Source organism: Stegostoma tigrinum, unplaced genomic scaffold (assembly GCF_030684315.1).
Source record: "Stegostoma tigrinum isolate sSteTig4 unplaced genomic scaffold, sSteTig4.hap1 scaffold_63, whole genome shotgun sequence".
Lineage (NCBI taxonomy): Eukaryota > Metazoa > Chordata > Chondrichthyes > Orectolobiformes > Stegostomatidae > Stegostoma > Stegostoma tigrinum.
In genome coordinates this window covers 2,454,150-2,476,144 of record NW_026728568.1, presented here as the reverse complement: position 1 = coordinate 2,476,144, position 21,995 = coordinate 2,454,150, and the positions used below count along the sequence as shown (strand labels likewise).

At 48.7% G+C, this 21,995-nt stretch overlaps 1 protein-coding gene across 3 annotated transcripts in view; it reads left to right on the top strand.

Moving 5' to 3' along the window:
• Positions 1 to 21,995, top strand: part of LOC132209039 (uncharacterized) — a 324,143-nt gene that overhangs the window by 35,536 nt on the left and 266,612 nt on the right. For all 3 annotated transcript variants that reach the window (XR_009445108.1, XR_009445107.1, XM_059644250.1), the window contains one exon: positions 16,628 to 16,789. Coding sequence is in view for 1 of the 3 variants with exons in the window: in XM_059644250.1 (XP_059500233.1) it covers positions 16,628 to 16,789 (162 nt within the window). In the remaining 2 variants the exon portion in view is untranslated. The remainder of the gene's footprint in view (positions 1 to 16,627; positions 16,790 to 21,995) is intronic.

The window sequence follows — 21,995 nt, the reverse complement described above, 5'->3', positions numbered from 1 at the left end:
GGGATGCAGTGACTGAGTGAAATGGGATGCAGTGAGTGAGTGTAATGCGATGCAGTGACTGCGTGAAATGCGATGCAGTGACTGCGTGAAATGCGATGCAGTGACTGCGTGAAATGCGATGCAGTGACTGCGTGAAATGCGATGCAGTGACTGCGTGAAATGGGACGCAGTGACTCAGTGAAATGTGATTCAGTCACTGAGTGAAATGTAATTCCGTCACTGAGTGAAATATGATGCACTCACTGAGTGTACTGTGATTCTGTCACTGAGTGAACTGTGATTCAGTCACTGAGTGAACTGTGATTCAGTCACTGAGTGAACTGTGATTCAGTCACTGAGTGAACTGTGATTCAGTCACTGAGTGAACTGTGATTCAGTCACTGAGTGAACTGTGATGCAGTCACTGAGTGAACTGTGATGCAGTCACTGAGTGAAATAGGAGGAAGTGGCAGAGTGAAATGGGATGCAGTGACTGAGTGAAATGAGATGCAGTGCCTGAGTGAAATGAGAAGCAGTGACTGAGTGAAATGAGAAGCAGTGACTGAGTGAAATGGGAAGCAGTGACTGAGGGACATGGGATGCAGTGACTGAGGGACATGGGATGCAGTGACACATGGACATGGGATGCAGTGACACATGGACATGGGATGCAGTGACACATGGACATGGGATGCAGTGACACATGGACATGGGATGCAGTGACACACGGACATGGGATGCAGTGACTGATGGAATTGGGATGCAGTAACTGCGTGAAATGGGATGCAGTGACTGAGTGAAACGCGATGCAGTCACTGAGAGCAATGTGATGCAGTGACTGAGTGAAATGTGATGCAGTCACTGAGGGACATGGGATGCAGTGACTGAGGGACATGGGATGCTGTGACACACGGACATGGGATGCAGTGACTGATGGAATTGGGATTCAGTGACTGCGTGAAATGCGATGCAGTCACTGAGTGCAATGTGATGCAGTGACTGAGTGAAATGTGATGCAGTGACTGAGGTACTGGGAAGGAGTGACTGAGTTAATCGGGATGCAGTGCCCGAGCGGGCTTGGGGTGCAGTGACTGAGTGAAATGGGATGCAGTGACTTAAGGAAAGGAAATGCAGTGTCTGTGGGAAATGGGATGCTGCGACTGAGGGAAATGGGATGGAGTGACTGACGGAAATGGGATGGAGTGACTGACGGAAATGGGATGGAGTGACTGACGGAAATGGGATGCAGTGACTGACGGAAATGGGATGCAGTGACTGACGGAAATGGGATGCAGTGACTGACGGAAATGGGATGCAGTGACTGAGCGAAGTGGGATGCAGTGACTGAGCGAAATGGGATGCACTGACTGAGGGAAGTGGGATGCAGTGACTGAGGAAAATCGGATGCATTGTTTGATGGAAATATGATGCAGTAACTGACGGAAATGAGATGCAGTGACTGAGGGAAATGGTATGCAGTGACCGAGTGAAATGAGATGCAGTGACTGAGCGAAATGGGATGCACTATTTTTGGGAAGTAGGATGCAATCACTGATTGAAATGAGATGCAGAGACTGTGGGAAAGGAGATGCTGTGTCTATGGGAAATGGGATACAGTGAGTGTCGGAAATTGAATGCAGCGTCTGTGAGATACGGGAACCAGTGACTGAGTGAAATGTGATGCAGTGACTGAGTGAAATGTGATGCAGTGACTGAGTGAAATGGGATGCAGTCTCAGAGTGAAATGTGTTGCAGTCACTGAGTGAAATGTGTTGCAGTCACTGAGTGAAATGGGACGCATGTCTGAGTGAAATGGGATGCAGTGACTGAGGGACATGAGATGCAGTGACCGAGTGAAATTGGATGCAGTGACCGAGTGAAATGGGATGCAGTGACTGAGTGAAATGTGATGCAGTGACTGAATGAAATGGGATGCAGTCTCAGAGTGAAATGAGACGCATTGTTTGATGGAAATATGATGCAGTAACTGGTGGAAATGAGATGCAGTGACTGAGGGAAATGCTATGCAGTGACTGAGGGAAATGGGATGCAGTGACCAAGTGAAATGAGATGCAGTGTCTGAGCGAAATCGGATGCAGTATTTGTGGGAAGTAGGATGCAATCACTGATTGAAATGAGATGCAGAGTCTGAGGGAAGGGAGATGCTGTGTCTCTCGGAAATGGGATACAGTGAGTGTCGGAAATTGAATGCGGCGCCTGTGAGATACGGGAACCAGTGACTAATGGAAATGGGATGCTGTGACTGAGGGAAATGGGATGCAGTGTCTGAGTGAGATGGTATGCAGTGTCTGAGTGAGATGGTATGCAGTGTCTGAGTGAGATGGTATGCAGTGTCTGAGTGAGATGGGATGCAGTGTCTGAGTGAGATGGGATGCAGTGTCTGAGTGAGATGGGATGCAGTGTCTGAGTGAGATGGGATGCAGTGTCTGAGTGAGATGGGATGCAGTGTCTGAGTGAGATGGGATGCAGTGTCTGAGTGAAATGGGATGCAGTGACTGATGGAAATTAAATGCAGTGACAGAGTGTCATGAGCTGCAGTGCCTGATTGAAATGGGATGCAGTTACTGTGGGACATGGGATTCAGTGACTGAGGTCCTGGGAAGGAGTGACTGAGTTAATAGGGATGCAGTGCCCGAGCGGGCTTGGAGTACAGTGACTGAGGGAAATGGGATACAGTGGCTGAGAGAAATGGGATGCACTGTCTTAGTGAAATGGGATGCAGTGGTTGAGTGAAATGGATGCAGTAACTGGTGGAAATGGGATGCAGTGACTGATCGAAATGGGATGCGGTGACTGAGGTGAGGGAGATGCAGTGATGGAGTGAAATGTGATGCAGTGACTGAGTGAAATGCGATGCAGTGACTGAGTGAAATGCGATGCAGTGACTGAGTGAAATGGAATGCAGTGACTGAGTGAAATGGAATGCAGTGACTGAGTGTAATGCGATGCAGTGACTGCGTGAAATGCGATGCAGTGACTGCGTGAATTGGGATGCAGTGACTGCTTGAAATGGGATGCAGTGACTGATGGAAATTGGATACAGTGACAGAGTGACATGAGCTGCAGTGTCTGAAGGAAATGTGATGCAGTGACTGAGGGAAATGGGATGCAGTGAGTGTGGGAAATTGAATTCATCGTCTGTGAGATACGGGAAACAGTGACTGATGGAAATGTGATGCAGTGACTGTGGTGAAGGAGATGCAGTGATTGAGTAAATGGGCTGCAGTGACTGAGTGAAATGTGATGCAGTGACTGAGTGAAATGTGATGCAGTGACTGAGTGAAATGTGATGCAGTGACTGAGTGAAATGGGATGCAGTGACTGAGTGAAATGGGATGCAGTGACTGAGTGAAATGGGATGCACTGACCGCGTGAAATGAGATGCAGTGACTGAGGGAAATGGGATGCAATCACTGAGTGAATTGCGATGCAGAGACTGAGGGAAAGGAGATGCTGTGACGATGGGAAATGGGATGCAGTGAGTGTGGGAAATTGAATGCAGCGTCTGTGAGATAAGGGAAACAGTGACTGAGTGAAATGTGATGCAGTGACTGCGTGAAATGGGATGCAGTGACTGTGGTGAAGGAGATGCAGTGACTGAGAGAAATGGGATGCAGTGACTGAGTGAAATGGGATGCAGTGACTGAGTGAAATGGGATGCAGTGATTGAGTGAAATGGGAAGCAGTGACTGAGTGAAATGGGAAGCAGTGACTGAGGGACATGGGAAGCAGTGACTGAGGGAAATGGAATGCCGTGACTGAGTGAAAGGAGATGCACTGTCTGATGGAAATGTGATGCAGTGACAGAGTGACATGAGCTGCAGTGACAGAGGTACTGGGAAGGAGTGACTGAGTTAATAGGGAATCAGTGCCCGAGCTGCTTGGGGTGCAGTGACTGAGGGAAATGGGATACAGTGCCTGACCGAAAAGGGACGCACTGACTGAGTGAAATGGGATGCAGTGACTGAGGGACATGGGATGCAGTGACTGAGGGACATGGGATGCAGTGACTGAGGGACATGAGATGCAGTGACTGAGAGCCATGGGATGCAGTGACACACGGACATGGGATGCAGTGACGCACGGACATGGGATGCAGTGACGCACGGACATGGAATGCAGTGACGCACGGACATGGGATGCAGTGACTGAGGGAATTGGGATGCAGTGACTGAGTGAAATGGGAGACAGTGACTGAGTGAAATGGGAAGCAGTGACTGAGGGAAATGGGATGCAGTGACTGAGGGAAATGGGATGCAGAGTCTGTTTGAAATGGGATCCTGCGACTGAAGTTAATGGGATGCAGTGACTGAGTGAAGTGGGATGCAGTGACTGAGGACAATGGGATGCAGTGACTGAGGGACATGGGATGCAGTGACTGAGGGAAATGGGATGCAGTGACTGAGGGGAATGGGATGCAGTGAGTGTGGGAAATTGAATACAGCGTCTGAGAGATACGGGAAACAGTGACTGATGGAAATGGGATGCAGTGACTGTGGGACATGGGATGCAGTGATTGAGTGAAATGGGATGCAGTGACTGAGTGAAATGGGATGCAGTCACTGAGTGAAATGGGACGCATGTCTCAGTGAAATTGGATGCAGTGACTGAAGGACATGGGATGCAGCGACACACGGACATGGGATCCAGTGACTGAGGGAATTGGGATGCAGTGACTGAGGGAAATGGGAAGCAGTGACCGAGTGAAATGGGATGCAGTGACCGAGTGAAATGGGATGCAGTGACCGAGTGAAATGGGATGCAGTGACCGAGTGAAATGTGATGCAGTGACCGAGTGAAATGTGATGCAGTGACCGAGTGAAATGTGATGCAGTGACCGAGTGAAATGTGATGCAGTGACTGAGTGAAATGTGATGCAGTGACTGACTGAAATGGGATGCAGTCTCAGAGTGAAATGAGATGCATTGTTTGATGGAAATATGATGCAGTAACTGGTGGAAATGAGATGCAGTGACTGAGGGAATTGGGATGCAGTGACCAAGTGAAATGAGATGCAGTGACTGAGCGAATTCGGATGCACTATTTGTGGGAAGTAGGATGCAATCACTGATTGAAATGAGATGCAGAGTCTGAGGGAATGGAGATGCTGTGTCTATGGGAAATGGGATACAGTGAGTGTCGGAAATTGAATGCAGCGCCTGTGAGATACGGGAACCAGTGACTATTGGAAATGGGATGCAGTGACTGAGGGAAATGGGATGCAGTGACTGAGTGAGATGGGATGCAGTGTCTGAGTGAAATGGGATGCAGTGTCTGATTGAAATGGGATGCAGTTAATGAGTGAAATGAGATGCAGTGACTGATGGAAATTAAATGCAGTGACTGAGTGTCATGAGCTGCAGTGCCTGATTGAAATGGGATGCAGTTACTGTGGGACATGGGATTCAGTGACTGAGGTCCTGGGAAGGAGTGACTGAGTTAATATGGATGCAGTGCCCGAGCGGGCTTGGAGTACAGTGACTGAGGGAAATGGGATACAGTGGCTGAGAGAAATGGGATGCACTGTCTTCGTGAAATGGGATGCAGTGGCTGAGTGAAATGGGATGCAGTAACTGGTGGAAATGGGATGCAGTGACTGATCGAAATGAGATGCGGTGACTGAGGTGAGGGAGATGCAGTGACTGAGGTGAGGGAGATGCAGTGACTGAGTGAAATGTGATGCAGTGACTGAGTGAAATGTGATGCAGTGACTGAGTGAAATGGGATGCAGTGACTGAGTGAAATGGGATGCAGTGAGTGAGTGTAATGCGATGCAGTGACTGCGTGAAATGCGATGCAGTGACTGCGTGAAATGCGATGCAGTGACTGCGTGAAATGCGATGCAGTGACTGCGTGAAATGGGATGCAGTGACTGCGTGAAATGGGATGCAGTGACTGCGTGAAATGGGACGCAGTGACTCAGTGAAATGTGATTCAGTCACTGAGTGAAATGTAATTCCGTCACTGAGTGAAATATGATGCACTCACTGAGTGAACTGTGATTCAGTCACTGAGTGAACTGTGATTCAGTCACTGAGTGAACTGTGATTCAGTCACTGAGTGAACTGTGATTCTGTCACTGAGTGAACTGTGATTCAGTCACTGAGTGAACTGTGATTCGGTCACTGAGTGAACTGTGATTCAGTCACTGAGTGAACTGTGATTCAGTCACTGAGTGAAATAGGAGGAAGTGGCAGAGTGAAATGGGATGCAGTGCCTGAGTGAAATGAGAAGCAGTGACTGAGTGAAATGAGAAGCAGTGACTGAGTGAAATGGGAAGCAGTGACTGAGGGACATGGGATGCAGTGACTGAGGGACATGGGATGCAGTGACACATGGACATGGGATGCAGTGACACATGGACATGGGATGCAGTGACACATGGACATGGGATGCAGTGACACATGGACATGGGATGCAGTGACACACGGACATGGGATGCAGTGACTGATGGAATTGGGATGCAGTAACTGCGTGAAATGGGATGCAGTGACTGAGTGAAACGCGATGCAGTCACTGAGAGCAATGTGATGCAGTGACTGAGTGAAATGTGATGCAGTCACTGAGGGACATGGGATGCAGTGACTGAGGGACATGGGATGCTGTGACACACGGACATGGGATGCAGTGACTGATGGAATTGGGATTCAGTGACTGCGTGAAATGCGATGCAGTCACTGAGTGCAATGTGATGCAGTGACTGAGTGAAATGTGATGCAGTGACTGATGTACTGGGAAGGAGTGACTGAGTTAATCGGGATGCAGTGCCCGAGCGGGCTTGGGGTGCAGTGACTGAGTGAAATGGGATGCAGTGACTTAAGGAAAGGAAATGCAGTGTCTGTGGGAAATGGGATGCTGCGACTGAGGGAAATGGGATGGAGTGACTGACGGAAATGGGATGGAGTGACTGACGGAAATGGGATGCAGTGACTGACGGAAATGGGATGCAGTGACTGAGCGAAATGGGATGCACTGACTGAGGGAAGTGGGATGCAGTGACTGAGGAAAATCGGATGCATTGTTTGATGGAAATATGATGCAGTAACTGACGGAAATGAGATGCAGTGACTGAGGGAAATGGTATGCAGTGACCGAGTGAAATGAGATGCAGTGACTGAGCGAAATGGGATGCACTATTTTTGGGAAGTAGGATGCAATCACTGATTGAAATGAGATGCAGAGACTGTGGGAAAGGAGATGCTGTGTCTATGGGAAATGGGATACAGTGAGTGTCGGAAATTGAATGCAGCGTCTGTGAGATACGGGAACCAGTGACTGAGTGAAATGTGATGCAGTGACTGAGTGAAATGTGATGCAGTGACTGAGTGAAATGGGATGCAGTGACTGAGTGAAATGGGATGCAGTGACTGCGTGAAATGGGATGCAGTGACTGCATGAAATGCGATGCAGTGGCTGCGTGAAATGGGATGCAGTGACTGCGTGAAATGGGACGCAGTGACTCAGTGAAATGTGATTCCGTCACTGAGTGAATTGTGATTCCGTCACTGAGTGAATTGTGATTCCGTCACTGAGTGAATTGTGATTCCGTCACTGAGTGTACTGTGATGCAGCCACTGAGTGAAATAGGATGAAGTGGCAGAGTGAAATGTTATGCAGTGACTGTGGTGAAGGAGATGCAGTGATTGAGTAAATGGGCTGCAGTGACTGAGTGAAATGTGATGCAGTGACTGAGTGAAATGTGATGCAGTGACTGAGTGAAATGTGATGCAGTGACTGAGTGAAATGTGATGCAGTGACTGAGTGAAATGTGATGCAGTGACTGAGTGAAATGGGATGCAGTGACTGAGTGAAATGGGATGCACTGACCGAGTGAAATGAGATGCAGTGACTGAGGGAAATGGGATGCAATCACTGAGTGAATTGCGATGCAGAGACTGAGGGAAAGGTGATGCTGTGACGATGGGAAATGGGATGCAGTGAGTGTGGGAAATTGAATGCAGCGTCTGTGAGATAAGGGAAACAGTGACTGAGTGAAATGTGATGCAGTGACTGCGTGAAATGGGATGCAGTGACTGAGTGAAATGGGAAGCAGTGACTGAGGGACATGGGATGCAGTGACTGAGGGACATGGGATGCAGTGACTGAGGGAAATGAAATGCCGTGACTGAGGGAAATGGAATGCCGTGACTGATGGAAATGTGATGCAGTGACAGAGTGACATGAGCCGCAGTGACAGAGGCACTGGGAAGGAGTGACTGAGTTAATAGGGAATCAGTGCCCGAGCGGGCTTGGGGTGCAGTGACTGATGGAAATGGGATACAGTGCCTGACCGAAAAGGGACGCACTGACTGAGTGAAATGGATGCAGTGACTGAGGGACATGGGATGCAGTGACTGAGGGACATGAGATGCAGTGACTGAGAGCCATGGGATGCAGTGGCACACGGACATGGGATGCAGTGATGCACGGACATGGGATGCAGTGACTGAGGGAAATGGGATGCAGTATTTGTAGGAAGGAGGATGCAATCACTGAGTGAAATGCGATGCAGAGACTGAGGGAAAGGAGATGCTGTGAATATGGGAAATGGGAAGCAGTGAGTGTGAGAAATTGAATGCATCGTCTGTGAGGTACGGGAAATAGTGACTGATGGAAATGTGACGCAGTGACTGTGTTGAAGGAGATGCAGTGACTGAGTGAAATGTGATGCAGTGACTGCTTGAAATGTGATGCAGTGACTGAGGGAAATGGGATGCAGTGACTGAGGGAAATGGGATGCAGTGACTGAGTGAAATCGGATGCAGTGACTGAGTGAAATGTGATTTAGTCACTGAGTGAAATGTGATTTAGTCGCTGAGTGAAATGGGATGCACTCGCTGAGTGAAATGGGATGCACTCGCTGAGTGAAATGGGATGCATCACTGAGTGCAATGGGATGCAGTGACTGGATGAAATGGGATGCAGTGACTGAGTGAAATCGGATGCAGTGACTGAGGGAAATGGGGTGCAGTATTTGTGGGAAGACAGATGCAATCACTGAGTGAAATGAGATGATGAGACTGAGGGCAAGGAGATGCTGTGACTATTGGAAATGGGATGCACTGAGTGTGGGAAATTGAATGCAGCGTCTGTGAGATACGGGAAACAGTGACTGATGGAAATGGGATGCAGTAACTGCGTTGAAGGAGATGCAGTGACTGAGTGAAATGGGATGCAGTGACTGCGTGAAATGGGATGCAGTGACTGAGGGAAATGGGATGCAGTGACTGAACGAAATGAGTTGCAGTGACAGAGGGAAATGAGATGCAGTGAATGAGGGACAGAAGGTGCCGTGAATGAATGAAATGAGGTGCCATGACTGAGGGAAAGTAGATGCAGTGACTGAGGGAAAGTAGATGCAGTGACTGAGGGAAAGGAGATGCAGTGACTGAGGGAAAGGAGATGCAGTGACCGTGGGAAATAGGTTTCAGTGACTGTGAGAAAAGGGAGGCAGTGACTGAGGGTAATGGGACGCAGTGACTGAGTGCAATGGGATGCAGTCACTGAGTGAAATAGGATGCAGTCACTGAGTGAAATGGGATGCAGTGACTGACTGAAAAGCGATGCAGTGTCTGAGTGAAAAGGGATGCAGTGACCGAGGGTAATGTGATGCAGTGACTGAGTGAAATGGGATACAGTGACTGAGTGAAATGGGATGCAGTGACTGAGGGTAATGGGATGCAGTGACTGAGGGTAATGGGATGCAGTGACTGAGGGAAATGAGATGCAGTGACTGAGGGAAATGAGATGCAGTGACTGAGGGAAAGGAGATGCAGTGACCGTGGGAAATGGGTTGCAGTGACTGTGAGAAATGTTTGCAGTGACTGAGGGAAATGGGACGCAGTGACTGAGTGCAATGGGATGCAGTCACTGAGTGAAATAGGATGCAGTCACTGAGTGAAATGGGATGCAGTGACTGACTGAAAAGCGATGCAGTGTCTGAGTGAAAAGGGATGCAGTGACCGAGGGTAATGTGATGCAGTGACTGAGTGAAATGGGATACAGTGACTGAGTGAAATGGGATGCAGTGACTGAGGGTAATGGGATGCAGTGACTGAGGGACAGGAGCTGCCGTTACTGAGGGAAAGGAGATACAGTGACTGTGGAAATGAGATGCAGTGACTGAGGGAAAGGAGATGCAGTGACTGTGGGAAATGGAATGCTGTGACTGAGGGTAATGGGATGCACTGTCTCAGTTCAATGAGATTCACTGTCTCAGTTAAATGGGATGCAGTGACTGAGTGAAATGGGATGCTGTGACTGAGGGAAATGGGATGCAGTGACTGTGGGAATTGGGTTGCAGTGACTATAGGAAAAGGTTGCAGTGACTGAGGGAAATGGGATGCTGTGACTGAGGGAAATGGGAGGCAGTGACTATGGGAAATGGGATGCACTGACTGAGGGAGATGGGGTGCTCAGACTGAGTGAAATGTGATGCAGTGACTGAGTGAAATGTGATGCAGTGACTGAGTGAAATGTGACGCAGTGACTGAGGGAAAGGAGATGCAGTGACTGACTGAAATGGGAGGTAGTGACTGACTGAAATGGGAGGGAGTGACTGAGTGAAATGGGATGCAGTGACTGAGTGAAATGGGATGCAGTGACTGAGTGAAATGGGCTTCAGTGCCTGAGTGAAATGGGCTGCAGTGCCTGAGTGAAATGGGCTGCAGTGCCTGAGTGAAATGGGACGCAGTGCCTGAGGGTAATGGGACGCAGTGACTGAGTGAAATGGGACGCAGTGACTGGGTGAAATGGGATGCAGTGACTGGGTGAAATGGGATGCAGTGACTGAGTGAAATGGGATGCAGTGACTGAGGGTAATGGGACGCAGTGACTGAGGGTAATGGGACGCAGTGACTGAGGGTCATGGGACGCAGTGACTGAGGGTCATGGGACGCAGTGACTGAGGGACAGGAGGTGCCGTGACTGAGGGACAAGAGATGCCGTGACTGTGGGAAATGAGATGCAGTGACTGTGGGAAATGGGTTGCAGTGACTGTATGAAAAGGGAGGCAGTGACTGACTGAAAAGGGATGCAGTGACTGAGGGTAATGTGATGCAGTGACTGAGTGAAATGGGACGCAGTGACTGAGGGTAATGGGACGCAGTGACTGAGGGTAATGGGACGCAGTGACTGAGGGAAAGGAGATGCAGTGACTGTGGGAAATGGGATGCACTGCCTGAGTGAAATGGGATGCACTGCCTGAGTGAAATGGGATGCTGTGACTGAGTAAAATGGGATGCAGTGACTGTGGGAGATGGGTTGCAGTGACTGTAGGAAAAGGTTGCAGTGACTGAGGGATTTGGGATGCAGTGACTGAGGGAAATGGCATGCTGTGACTGAGGAAAGGACATGCAGTGAATATGGGAAATGGGTTGCACTGACTGAGTGAGATGGGGTGCTCAGACTGAGTGAAATGTGATGCAGTGACTGAGGGAAAGGAGATGCAGTAACTGTGGGAAATGGAATGCTGTTACTGAGGGTAATGGGATGCTGTGACTGAGTGTATTGGGATGCTGTGACTGAGTGTATTGGGATGCTGTGACTGAGTGTATTGGGATGCTGTGACTGAGAGAAATGGGATGCTGTGACTGAGTGTATTGGGATGCTGTGACTGAGTGTATTGGGATGCTGTGACTGAGAGAAATGGGATGCTGTGACTGAGAGAAATGGGATGCTGTGACTGAGTGAAATGGGATGCTGTGACTGTGGGAAATGGGTTGCAGTGACTGTGGGAAACGGGAGGCAGTGACTGAGGGAAACGGGATGCAGTGACTGAGGGACATGGGATGCAGTGACTGAGGGAAATGGGATGCAGTGACTGAGTGATATGAGCTGCAGTGACAGAGGTACTGGGAAGGAGTTTCTGAGTTAATAGGGAAGCAGTTTCCGATTGGGCATGGGGTGCAGTGGCTGAGGGAAATGGGATGCAGTGCCTGACCGAAAAGGTACGCACTGACTGACTGAAATGGGATGCAGTGACTGAGTGAAATGCGATGCAGTCACTGAGTGCAATGTGATGCAGTGACTGAGTGAAATGTGATGCAGTGACTGCTTGAAATGGGATGCATCACTGAGTGCAATGGGATGCAGTGACTGTGTGAAATGGGATGCAGTGAATGATGGAAATTGGATGTAGTGACAGAGTGACATGAGCTGCAGTGTCTGATGGAAATGTGATGCAGTGACTGAGGGAAATGGGTGACTGGGCCCCGCAGCCCTGCCCTGCTCACAGGGACTTCCCCCGCAGCCCTGACCCGCTGACAGGGACTGGGCCCCGCAGCCGTGTCCCACTCACAGGGACTGGCCCCCGCAGCCCTTACCCGCTCACAGCGTACTGCCCCCTGCAGTCCTGACCCGTTCACAGCGACTTGCCCCCCGCAGTCCTGTCCCGCTCACAGCGTACTGCCCCCCGCAGCCGTGTCCCGCTGACCGGGTCTGGCCCCCGGAGCCCTGACCCACTCACAGGGCCTGGCCCCCTGCAGTCTTGACCCGCTCACAGTGTACTGACCCCCGCAGCCCTGTCCCACTCACAGTGACGGGCCCGCCGAAGTCCTGTCCCGCTCACAGCTTACTGCCCCCCGCAGCCGTGTCCCGCCCACAGGGACTGGCCCGCGCAGCCCTGTCCCGCTCACAGTGGACTGGGCCCCGCAGCCCTGTCCCGCTCACAAGGCATTGCCCCCTGCAGCCGTGTCCCGCTCACAGGGACGGGCCCCTGCAGCCCTGACCCGCACACAGGGCCTGGCCCCCACAGCCCTGACCCGCGCACCGGGACTGGCCCCCTGCAGTCCTGACCCACTCACAGGGACTGGCCCCCTGCAGTCCTGACCCGCTCACAGTGATTTGCCCCCGCAGCCCTGACCCGCTCACAGGGACTGGCCCCCTGCAGTCCTGACCCGCTCACAGTGATTTGCCCCCGCAGCCCTGACCCGCTCACACCGATTTGCCCCCTGCAGACCGGTCCCGCTGACAGGGACTTGCCCCCGCAGCCCTGATCCGCTCACAGGGACTGTTCCCCGCAGCCCTGACCCCCTCACAGGGACTGGCCCCTGCAGCCCTGACCCGCTCACAGGGACTGGCCCCCTGCAGTTCGACCCGCTCACATGAACTGGCCCCCGCAGCCCTGTCCCGCTCGCGATTATTTGTCCCCTGCAGTCCTTTCGCGCTCACAGGGGCTGGCCCCCGCTGCCCTGACCCTCTCACAGGGACTGGCCCCCGCAGCGCTGACCCGCTCACAGGCTCTGGCCCCCGCAGCCCTGTCCCGCACACATGGACTGGGCCCTGCAGCCCTGACCCGCTCACAGCGATTTGCCCCGTAGTCCTGTCCCGCTGACAGGGACTTGCCCCCGCAGCCCTGACCTGCTCACAGCGACTTGCCCCTCCTTCCTGACCTGCTCACAGGCACTTGTTCCCTCCGTCGTGACCCGCTCACAACGACTTGTCCCCTCTGTCCTGACCCGCTCACAGCGTTTTGCCTCCCATCCCTCTGAGACAGGTCACCCCTTGCTCAGAAACGGTCCCAATTATCCATGAACCGGAAACCCTGCCCCCTGTGCCAGCTCCTGAACCATGCATTCATCTCACCGATCTTTCTATGACTTAGCTCACTAACATGTGGCACTCATGGCAACCCATAAATCATTACCCTCTCGGTCCTGCCTTTCAGCCTCTTTGCTAACTCCTTGTCCATAGTCTGCAGGATGTCATCCCTCTTTCTGCCCATGTCATTGGTACCAACGTGCCCCGTGGCCTCTGGCTGCTCACCCTCCCCTTTAAGAATTTGTTGCAACCAATCAGAGATGTCCTTGACCTTGCACCAGGGAAGAAACACGCGGCCCTGGTGTCTCAAATGTGGCGACAGAATCGATGCCCCCAACGAATGAGTCTCCAACCACACTCGCTCACTTGGATTTGCCTGACCCTGTCCCACAGCAGGGTGGTTTGCACTATGGACCTGGCTACTGCTGATTATATAACTGACCCAGTTTAGTTTTAGATCAGTGTTAACCTTGGTTTAGTGGATAGCCAAGCACCTCAGTAGTCTACAATACAGGAGAAATACATTATAAGCTGACAGATTCTGTGACAGTCAAGAACAAGCACTGAATTGTTCTGACCTCATTTCCAACACCTGGCCCGTAGCCTTGCATGGCTTGGATTGCTCTTGCACATTAAAAAAAAATAAATGTAACGATGATGTGAGGGTAAGGACATGGAATTTTTTTGAGACGGTCATATTGTCTCTTGTTGGAGCTGATTGCTGCTTAGCACTTGTATGGTGCAAATGTAACTTATCCTTTATCAGGTCAAGCCTGATCGTTGTCCAAGTCTCACTGTATTTTCTCATCGTTGACTTAATGTTGGTTCGGCCCAACAGTGTTGTACACACCCTGCCTATTCTGAAACTCTGCCACTTAATATTAAGTCTAATAAAGACAAGTATCCAATCTGCCTTCCAAACCACTTCAACGACCTGGTCCATTACATTGGGGGATCAACAGGCATGCACATCAAGATCCTGAGATCCCTCTGATCATTGGTGCTTGTGAGGTCCCTATGATTCATCATGGGCTCCAAGATCTGATTGTGCTGTGTCACCTAATCCTTATCCCGTTTGTCCTCACATGAAATAATGTTCACAAACGCTTCTCAAAAATTCTTCCCAATCCTACTTTTTGCAATCATGACACAGGTGAGCATAAAACTTGGAACACGACAGCAACAGGAATGTGCCCTTTGGCCCACCATGTTGGGCCAAACATGACAACAAATGAAATAATCCCTTCTGCCTGTCCTTGATCCATAGTCCTCCATTCCTTGCATATTCGTGCACTTAACTAAAAGTCCCTTTTAAATGCTTTCATCGTATCTGCATCCACTACCACCCCGGGCAATGTATTCCACACTTTTAACATGCTCAGTGTGAAATATTTGCCCCTCACATCTCTTTTGAACTTCCCCCCTCTCAGCTGAAATGCATGCCCCCTAATAGTGGACACTTCAACTCCGGGGGAGAAATTTTCTGACCGTTAGCTGTATTTACGTATCTCCTAATTTTATAGACTTCTATCAAGCCTGCCCTCAGCTTCTACTGCTCCAGAGAAAACGAAGAGTTTTTCCAGCTTCTCCCTTTCGTTCATACCCTCTATTCCAGTCAGCATGCTGGTAAGCCTCTCTGCACCCTGTCCAAAGCCTGCACGTCCTTAGTGTAATGTGGCGGCCAGAATTGAATGCAATACTCTGTGTGGTCTCACCAAAGTCTTGTAAAGCTGCAATGTGACATCCTGGCTCTTGCACTGAGTTCCCCTATGAATAAAGGCAAGCATGCGATATGCCTTCTTGACCACCCTATCTACTTGTGTGGCTACTGTCAGGGAGTTATGGTCTAGGACCCCAAGATCCCTCTGGACATCACTGCTGTTTGGGGTCCTGCCATTAACTGTATCCCTTTCCTTAACACTTGGTCTCCTAAAATGCAACACCTCATGCCTGCCCAGATTAAATTCCATCGGCCATTTCTCCGCTCGTGTTTGCAATTGGCCTGTATCTTGCTGTGTCCTTTGACAACCTTCCATGCTGTCCACAAGTCCACTGGTCCTTATATCATCTGCAAACTTAGTAATCCTCCGTCTACATTTGCAACCAAGTCATTTACATATATCACAAACAGCAGAAGTCACATCGATGCGGAACACCACTCGTCACTGAGCTGCAGCCAGAAAAACAGCTTTCCACCACTGAGACGGCAAGAACTGTAGATGCTGGAATCAGAGATAACCAAGTGTGGAGCTGGAGGAACGCAGCAGGTCAGGCAGCATCAGAGGAACATGAAAGCTGACATTGTTGATGCTGCCTGGCCTGCTGTGTTCCTCCAGCCCTATACTGTGTTATCTTTGTTAGCCTTCCACCGCTACCGTCTGCCTTATATGGGCAGGCCAAGTCACCACGGATCTCATGGATCTTAATCTTCTGGATGAGCATACCATGAGGGACCTTGTTGAAAACCTTCGTAAAATCCATGTATATGTTATCAACTGTTCTACCCTGATTGATCACCCTTGCCACCTCCTTGAAAACTTCAACTGACTTGGTAAGACATAACCTGCCTCGCATCATGCCATGCTGGCTGTCCCTTATTAGCCCATACCTTTGAGACATGAGACACTCACCAGTCTGTAGTTTCCTGCAAAGTCCCCGTTTTCCTGCTTGAACAGAGGAACGACTTTATCCACTCACCAGTCTCCGCAACCCCTCCAGTGCCTGGCAAGGATATCAGATCCTATTGAAAGTAGTGTGTTGATGCATTTGTGTCATGATTGTGTTTTGTTTCAGCCCTAACATTCAAAGCAGTGTAACAATGTCTTTGTGCAGCAGGCGAGGTGTGATGAGACTGAGCCTTCATACAATTGCAAGATGTTGAAAATTTGCCATTATTTATGAAAACAGTGATAAATTTCCATGATCAACATTTCTGTTACACTGCAATGATTATTCCGTGGCGTGTAAAATCACAAAGATACGATAAAATGAGACTGGGTCATATGCAGGGAGAATGTTTGCCTTTCATGTCTATAGAAGTAGTGAAATATTTGCATGAATCTAAAAGTCACTTTTCCGTTCATCGAAGGACACAATCATCGCCTTGGAAGCTTCATCACGATACTACTTTGCATTTCTGAAGAGGGAAGAAGAAATAAACATGCAAATTCAATTCCATGGTTTTGGAAGTCCCATTGAGAACACGATTCATTTGCGCCGGCATAATGCTCTGACCGAGAAAGAATTGAAGGTGAGTTTGTAGTTTAGAAGATTGCAGCAATTTATGCATCAACTTCTTCATCGATAACGTTCCATTGCTTTCAAACTGCATTTTCCACTCTGCGAGATAATAACTGTTAGAACAAGCAACAGCATCGGTAGATGGTCTATGGGGAATGCAATGTTACAAAACCCGATCCATTCAACAACATATTTCAGATATGTCAACAAATTAAATATTCCAGCACAGGATAAAACAAGGAAGATGAGAGTGAGGAGGCAATAGCTCTGATGACAAAAGAACAGAAATTTACCTTTATCCATTCGAGCAAAAAAGCAGGCACACAAATAAATAATCATCGAACAATGCACGTGTGCAACGGAGGCTACAGGGGGACTAAGAATGCCGAATTGTTGTCATGCGTATTGCTGAAAGGATGATTGAAACAGAATCTGTGGTAAATTTGTTGAAATACAGATGATGCATCTCAGGATGTTGGAGGAAGAACATTTATGGACTGAGGCAAATTGTATTGCCCTTTTCAGGAGTTATTAGGTTCATAATGAATTGAAAGACTTCCTTCTGTGCTGAAAGCTTTAGTTTAGTTGCAGCTGGATGACAATTTCTGTTCCTGGTAGTATTTGGCAAATTGTTAAAAGTGAATGTCACTGCACAGAATTCCAAACATGACTCCAATCAGTAGAGAAAATATCCAAGGGGTGTGATGAGTTGTATCCTCTCATGTTGAACAATGCAGCTACAGATACTAGGGATGCACTGATGATAATGTCGCAAAAATCCTCAGATTGGGGAAAATTCTCAGAGGATTGAAAGATTGTGAACATAACACCATGATGAGAAAAATACTTCGACCCGATAGCAAGCAATTATTGCCAATTTAGGTCAACCTGGGTAGATGTTCATGCCGGCAATGAAAGATGAAATAACAGGGTACTGAGTGTGCTATAACATCCTGCAGAGTTAACATCCTTTCATAAAGGGGAAATAATACTTGACAAACTTGCTACAGTGCTTTGAGAAGGAAACAAACATTACTGATGAAGGACCACCAGTTGATGTAGTACATTGAGATTTCAACAAAGCATTTGATAAGGTACAGCTCATAAGGTGTCTCAAAAGAAAAGAGCCCATGTGTTCAAGGGTAGTATGTTCGGATGGACAGAGGACTGCATCGTACATAGAAGTAGAGTTGTAGCAGCAGGATGGTAACTGACAAGTCATGTACGGCCACAGAGCGAATGCTGCGGAGGCCATACACCTCATGTTGACTGGGTTGATTTCGGAAATGGCGTAGGGGATTGCTATGCCTAGGAAAGTTGGGCAGGCTGGGACTACGTTCATTGGCGTTTATAAGATTGAAAAAATCTTATTTTTTCAACATGTAAGATTCTAAAGAGGCTTGATAGTGTATATCCGTAGAGATTACTCCCATTTGTGAAAGATTTTACGACCAGAGGCCACATTTTCAAATTGGTTGCCTATTAATTCAGGGAAGAATTACTTCTTTCAGGTTGTAGCACTCTATTGAACACTTTAGCCAAGAAGATTTTAGAGGTAATGCCATTAATCATTTGCTAGGCTGTAACGGCCAGGTTAATTTTTAAATCAAGAAACAATGATAATGAGAAAAGGGTCTCGGCCTGAAACGTCAGCTTTTGTGCTCCTGAGATGCTGCTTGGCCTGCTGTGTTCATCCAGCTTTACACTTTGTTATCTTGGATTCTCCAGCATCTGAGCTTCCCATTATCAGTGATAATGAGAAAAGGGTAGTCTTTTCAGTGGAAGATACTTCAAGGATCCCCTTATTACTAAAGAATACAGGGAGGAATTAAACACATCACTACCACACCATCACTACCATGAGAGAAGTAGCAGTCGACAATCTAATGGAGTGAAAGCAGATTAGACTCTTTGCCGTGATGGTTTACTTTCTAAGATTCTCAACAATGAGCTTCAGAGTCGGTGTATGCGTTGATTGTAATTTCCCAAAAAGGTTTAGATTCTAGAGAAGCATCTGAGGGCTGGAAAACTGCCGATGTGACATACCTATTTAAAAAGGAGACAGGCAAAAAGAAGATAACTACAACCGAAACAACGTAACATCTATTGTTGGAAATATGTGGCAATCAACTATGAAGAAAATAATAGCAGGACATTTGGAAAATCAGAATCTAATCAAACAGAATCACCATAGATAATGGGAACTGCAGATGCTGGAGAATCCAAGATGACAAAATGTGACGCTGGATGAACACAGCAGGCCAAGCAGCATCTCAGGAGCACAAAAGCTGACGTTTCGGGCCTAGACCCTTCATCAGAGAGGGGGATGGGTTGAGGGTTCTGGAATAAATAGGGAGAGAGGGGGAGGCGGACTGAAGATGGAGAGAAAAGAAGATAGGTGGAGAGAGTATAGGTGGGGAGGTAGGGAGGGGATAGGTCAGTCCAGGGAAGACGGACAGGTCAAGGAGGTGGGATGAGGTTAGTAGGTAGATGGGGGTGCGGCTAGGGGTGGGAGGAAGGGATGGGTGAGAGGAAGAACAGGTTAGGGAGGCAGAGACAGGTTGGACTGGTTTTGGGATGCAGTGGGTGAAGGGGAAGAGCTGGGCTGGTTGTGTGGTGCAGTGGGGGGAGGGGACGAATTGGGCTGGTTTAGGGATGCGGTGGGAGAGATTTTGAAACTGGTGAAGTCCACGTTGATACCATTATGCTGCAGGGTTCCCAGGCGGAATATGAGTTGCTGTTCCTGCAACCTTGGGGTGGCATCATTGTGGCACTGCAGGAGGCCCATGATGGCCATGTCATCTAAAGAATGGGAGGTGGAGTGGAAATGGTTTGCGACTGGGAGGTGCAGTTGTTTGTTGCGAACTGAGCGGAGGTGTTCTGCAAAGCGGTCCCCAACCCTCCGCTTGGTTTCCCCAATGTAGAGGAAACCACACCGGGTACAGTGGATGCAGTATACCACATTGGCAGATGTGCAGATGAACCTCTGCTTAATGTGGAATGTCAACTTGGGGCCTGGGATAGGGGTGAGGGAGGTGGTGTGGGGGCAAGTGTAGCATTTCCTGCGGTTGCAGGGGAAGGTGCCGGGTGTGGTGGGGTTGGAGGGCAGTGTGGAGCGAACAAGGGAGTCACGGAGAGAGTGGTCTCTCCGGAAAGCAGACAGGGGAGGGGATGGAAAAATGTCTTGGGTGGTGGGGTCGGATTGTAGATGGTGGAAGTGTCAGAGGATGATGCGTTGTATCCGGAGGTTGGTGGGGTGGTGTGTGAGAACGAGGGGGATCCTCTTGGGGCGGTTGTGGCGGGGGCGGGGTGTGAGGGATGTGTTGCGGGAAATATGGGAGATGCGGTCAAGGGCGTTCTCGATCACTGTGGGGGGCAAGTTGCGGTCCTTGAAGAACTTGGACATCTGGGATGTGCGGGAGTGGAATGTCTTATCGTGGGAGCAGAAGTGGCGGATGCGGAGGAATTGGGAATAGGGGATGGAATTTTTGCAGGATGGTGGGTGGGAGGAGGTGTATTCTAGTTAGCTGTGGGAGTCGGTGGGCTTGAAATGGACATCAGTTACAAGCTGGTTGCCTGAGATGGAGACTGAGAGGTCCAGGAAGGTGAGGGATGTGCTGGAGATGGCCCAGGTGAACTGAAGGTTGGGGTGGAAGGTGTTGGTGAAGTGGATGAACTGTTTGAGCTCCTCTGGGGAGCAAGAGGCGGCGCCGATACAGTCATCAATGTACTGGAGGAAGAGGTGGGGTTTGGGGCCTCCAGTGACAGTGCAGCACTCCCTTAATATTGTGAAAGATTTTACGACCAGAGGCCACATTTTCAAATTGGTTGCCTATTAATTTAGGGGAAGAATTACTTCTTTCAGGTTGTAGCAATCTATTGAACACTTTCTCAGAGAAGGCTTTCGAGGTAATGCCATTAATTTTTTGCTCGGCTGAGATGGCCAGGTTAATTTTTAAATCAAGGAACAACGACAATGATAAAAGGGTAGCCTTTACAGTGGAAGATACTTCAAGGATCCCCTTATTACTAAAGAATACAGGGAGGAATTAAACACATCACTACCACAGCATCACTACCATGAGAGAAGTAGCAGTAGACAATCTAATGGAGTGAAAGCAGATTGGACTCTTTGCCGTGATGGTTTACTTTCTAAGATTCTAAACAATGAGCTTCAGAGTCGGTATATGCATTGACTGTAATTTCCCAAAAACGTTCAGATTCTCGAGAAGCATCTGAGGGCTGGAAAAATGCTGATGTGACGTCCCTATTTAAAAAGGAGAGAGGCAAAAAGAAGATAACTACAACCGAACCAGTCTAACATCTATTGTTGGAAATGTGTGGCAATCAACTATGAAGAAAATAATAGCAGGACATTTGGAAAATCATAATCTAATCAAACAGAATCAGCATAGCCTGATGAAAGAGAAATTATGTCTGGCTAATTTGTTTGGGTTTTTGGAGGAAGTTTTGGGAGGAGAATTAATAGAGGAAAACCAGTAAATGTGTTGTGTTTGGACTTGGAGAAAGCATTGAGAATGTACTCAAAAGTAATAAGCTAAGAGCTGAGGTTTTGAAGGTAGTATATTGCTATGGATCAGTATGCTTTGCACGTTCTGGAAGAAGAGATCACATCTCGAGTGAAATGCACGAAGTGAATATATATATTTTGGGGAACTTGGTGGCAATGCGGTAAATCAGTGCAGAGTGTAAGAGGTGCCATTTGCTTGCTTTTTTTGCCTGATAGTTCAAAAGCATTTTTTTTTTGAGACAGGGTGAATTGACGCTCGAATCAGGGACCGAGAGGGTGAACCAGGTTCATTGGTTGGTGATCGCTACTGGTTTAAGAATCTATTATCGGTAGCTTTCAGATTGAAAGTAAATCGGAGAAATATTTACAGGCTACAAACTAAAAGACCAGAATGTTTTCAAATCAAATTAAGATCGAAGTAATTGGAATGGAGATGCCAGGCCAGATGATGATTTGTACCTTCATGACGGGGGAGTGGTCAGGCCCCATACTCCAACTCAGGGTTGATGAACTGGAATCTCAGTTTTTACCAATCAACAAATCATGTCGGGCAGAGTTACCAGGGAATGATGTGCTTCAGGAGGCAGTCACACACCTTAGATTAACTAGCTGAAACTTGGTCAGTGGCCAATGACAAAGAACAGGGCAGGTGGAAGGATCCAGGATGTCGTGCAGAAGGAACCTT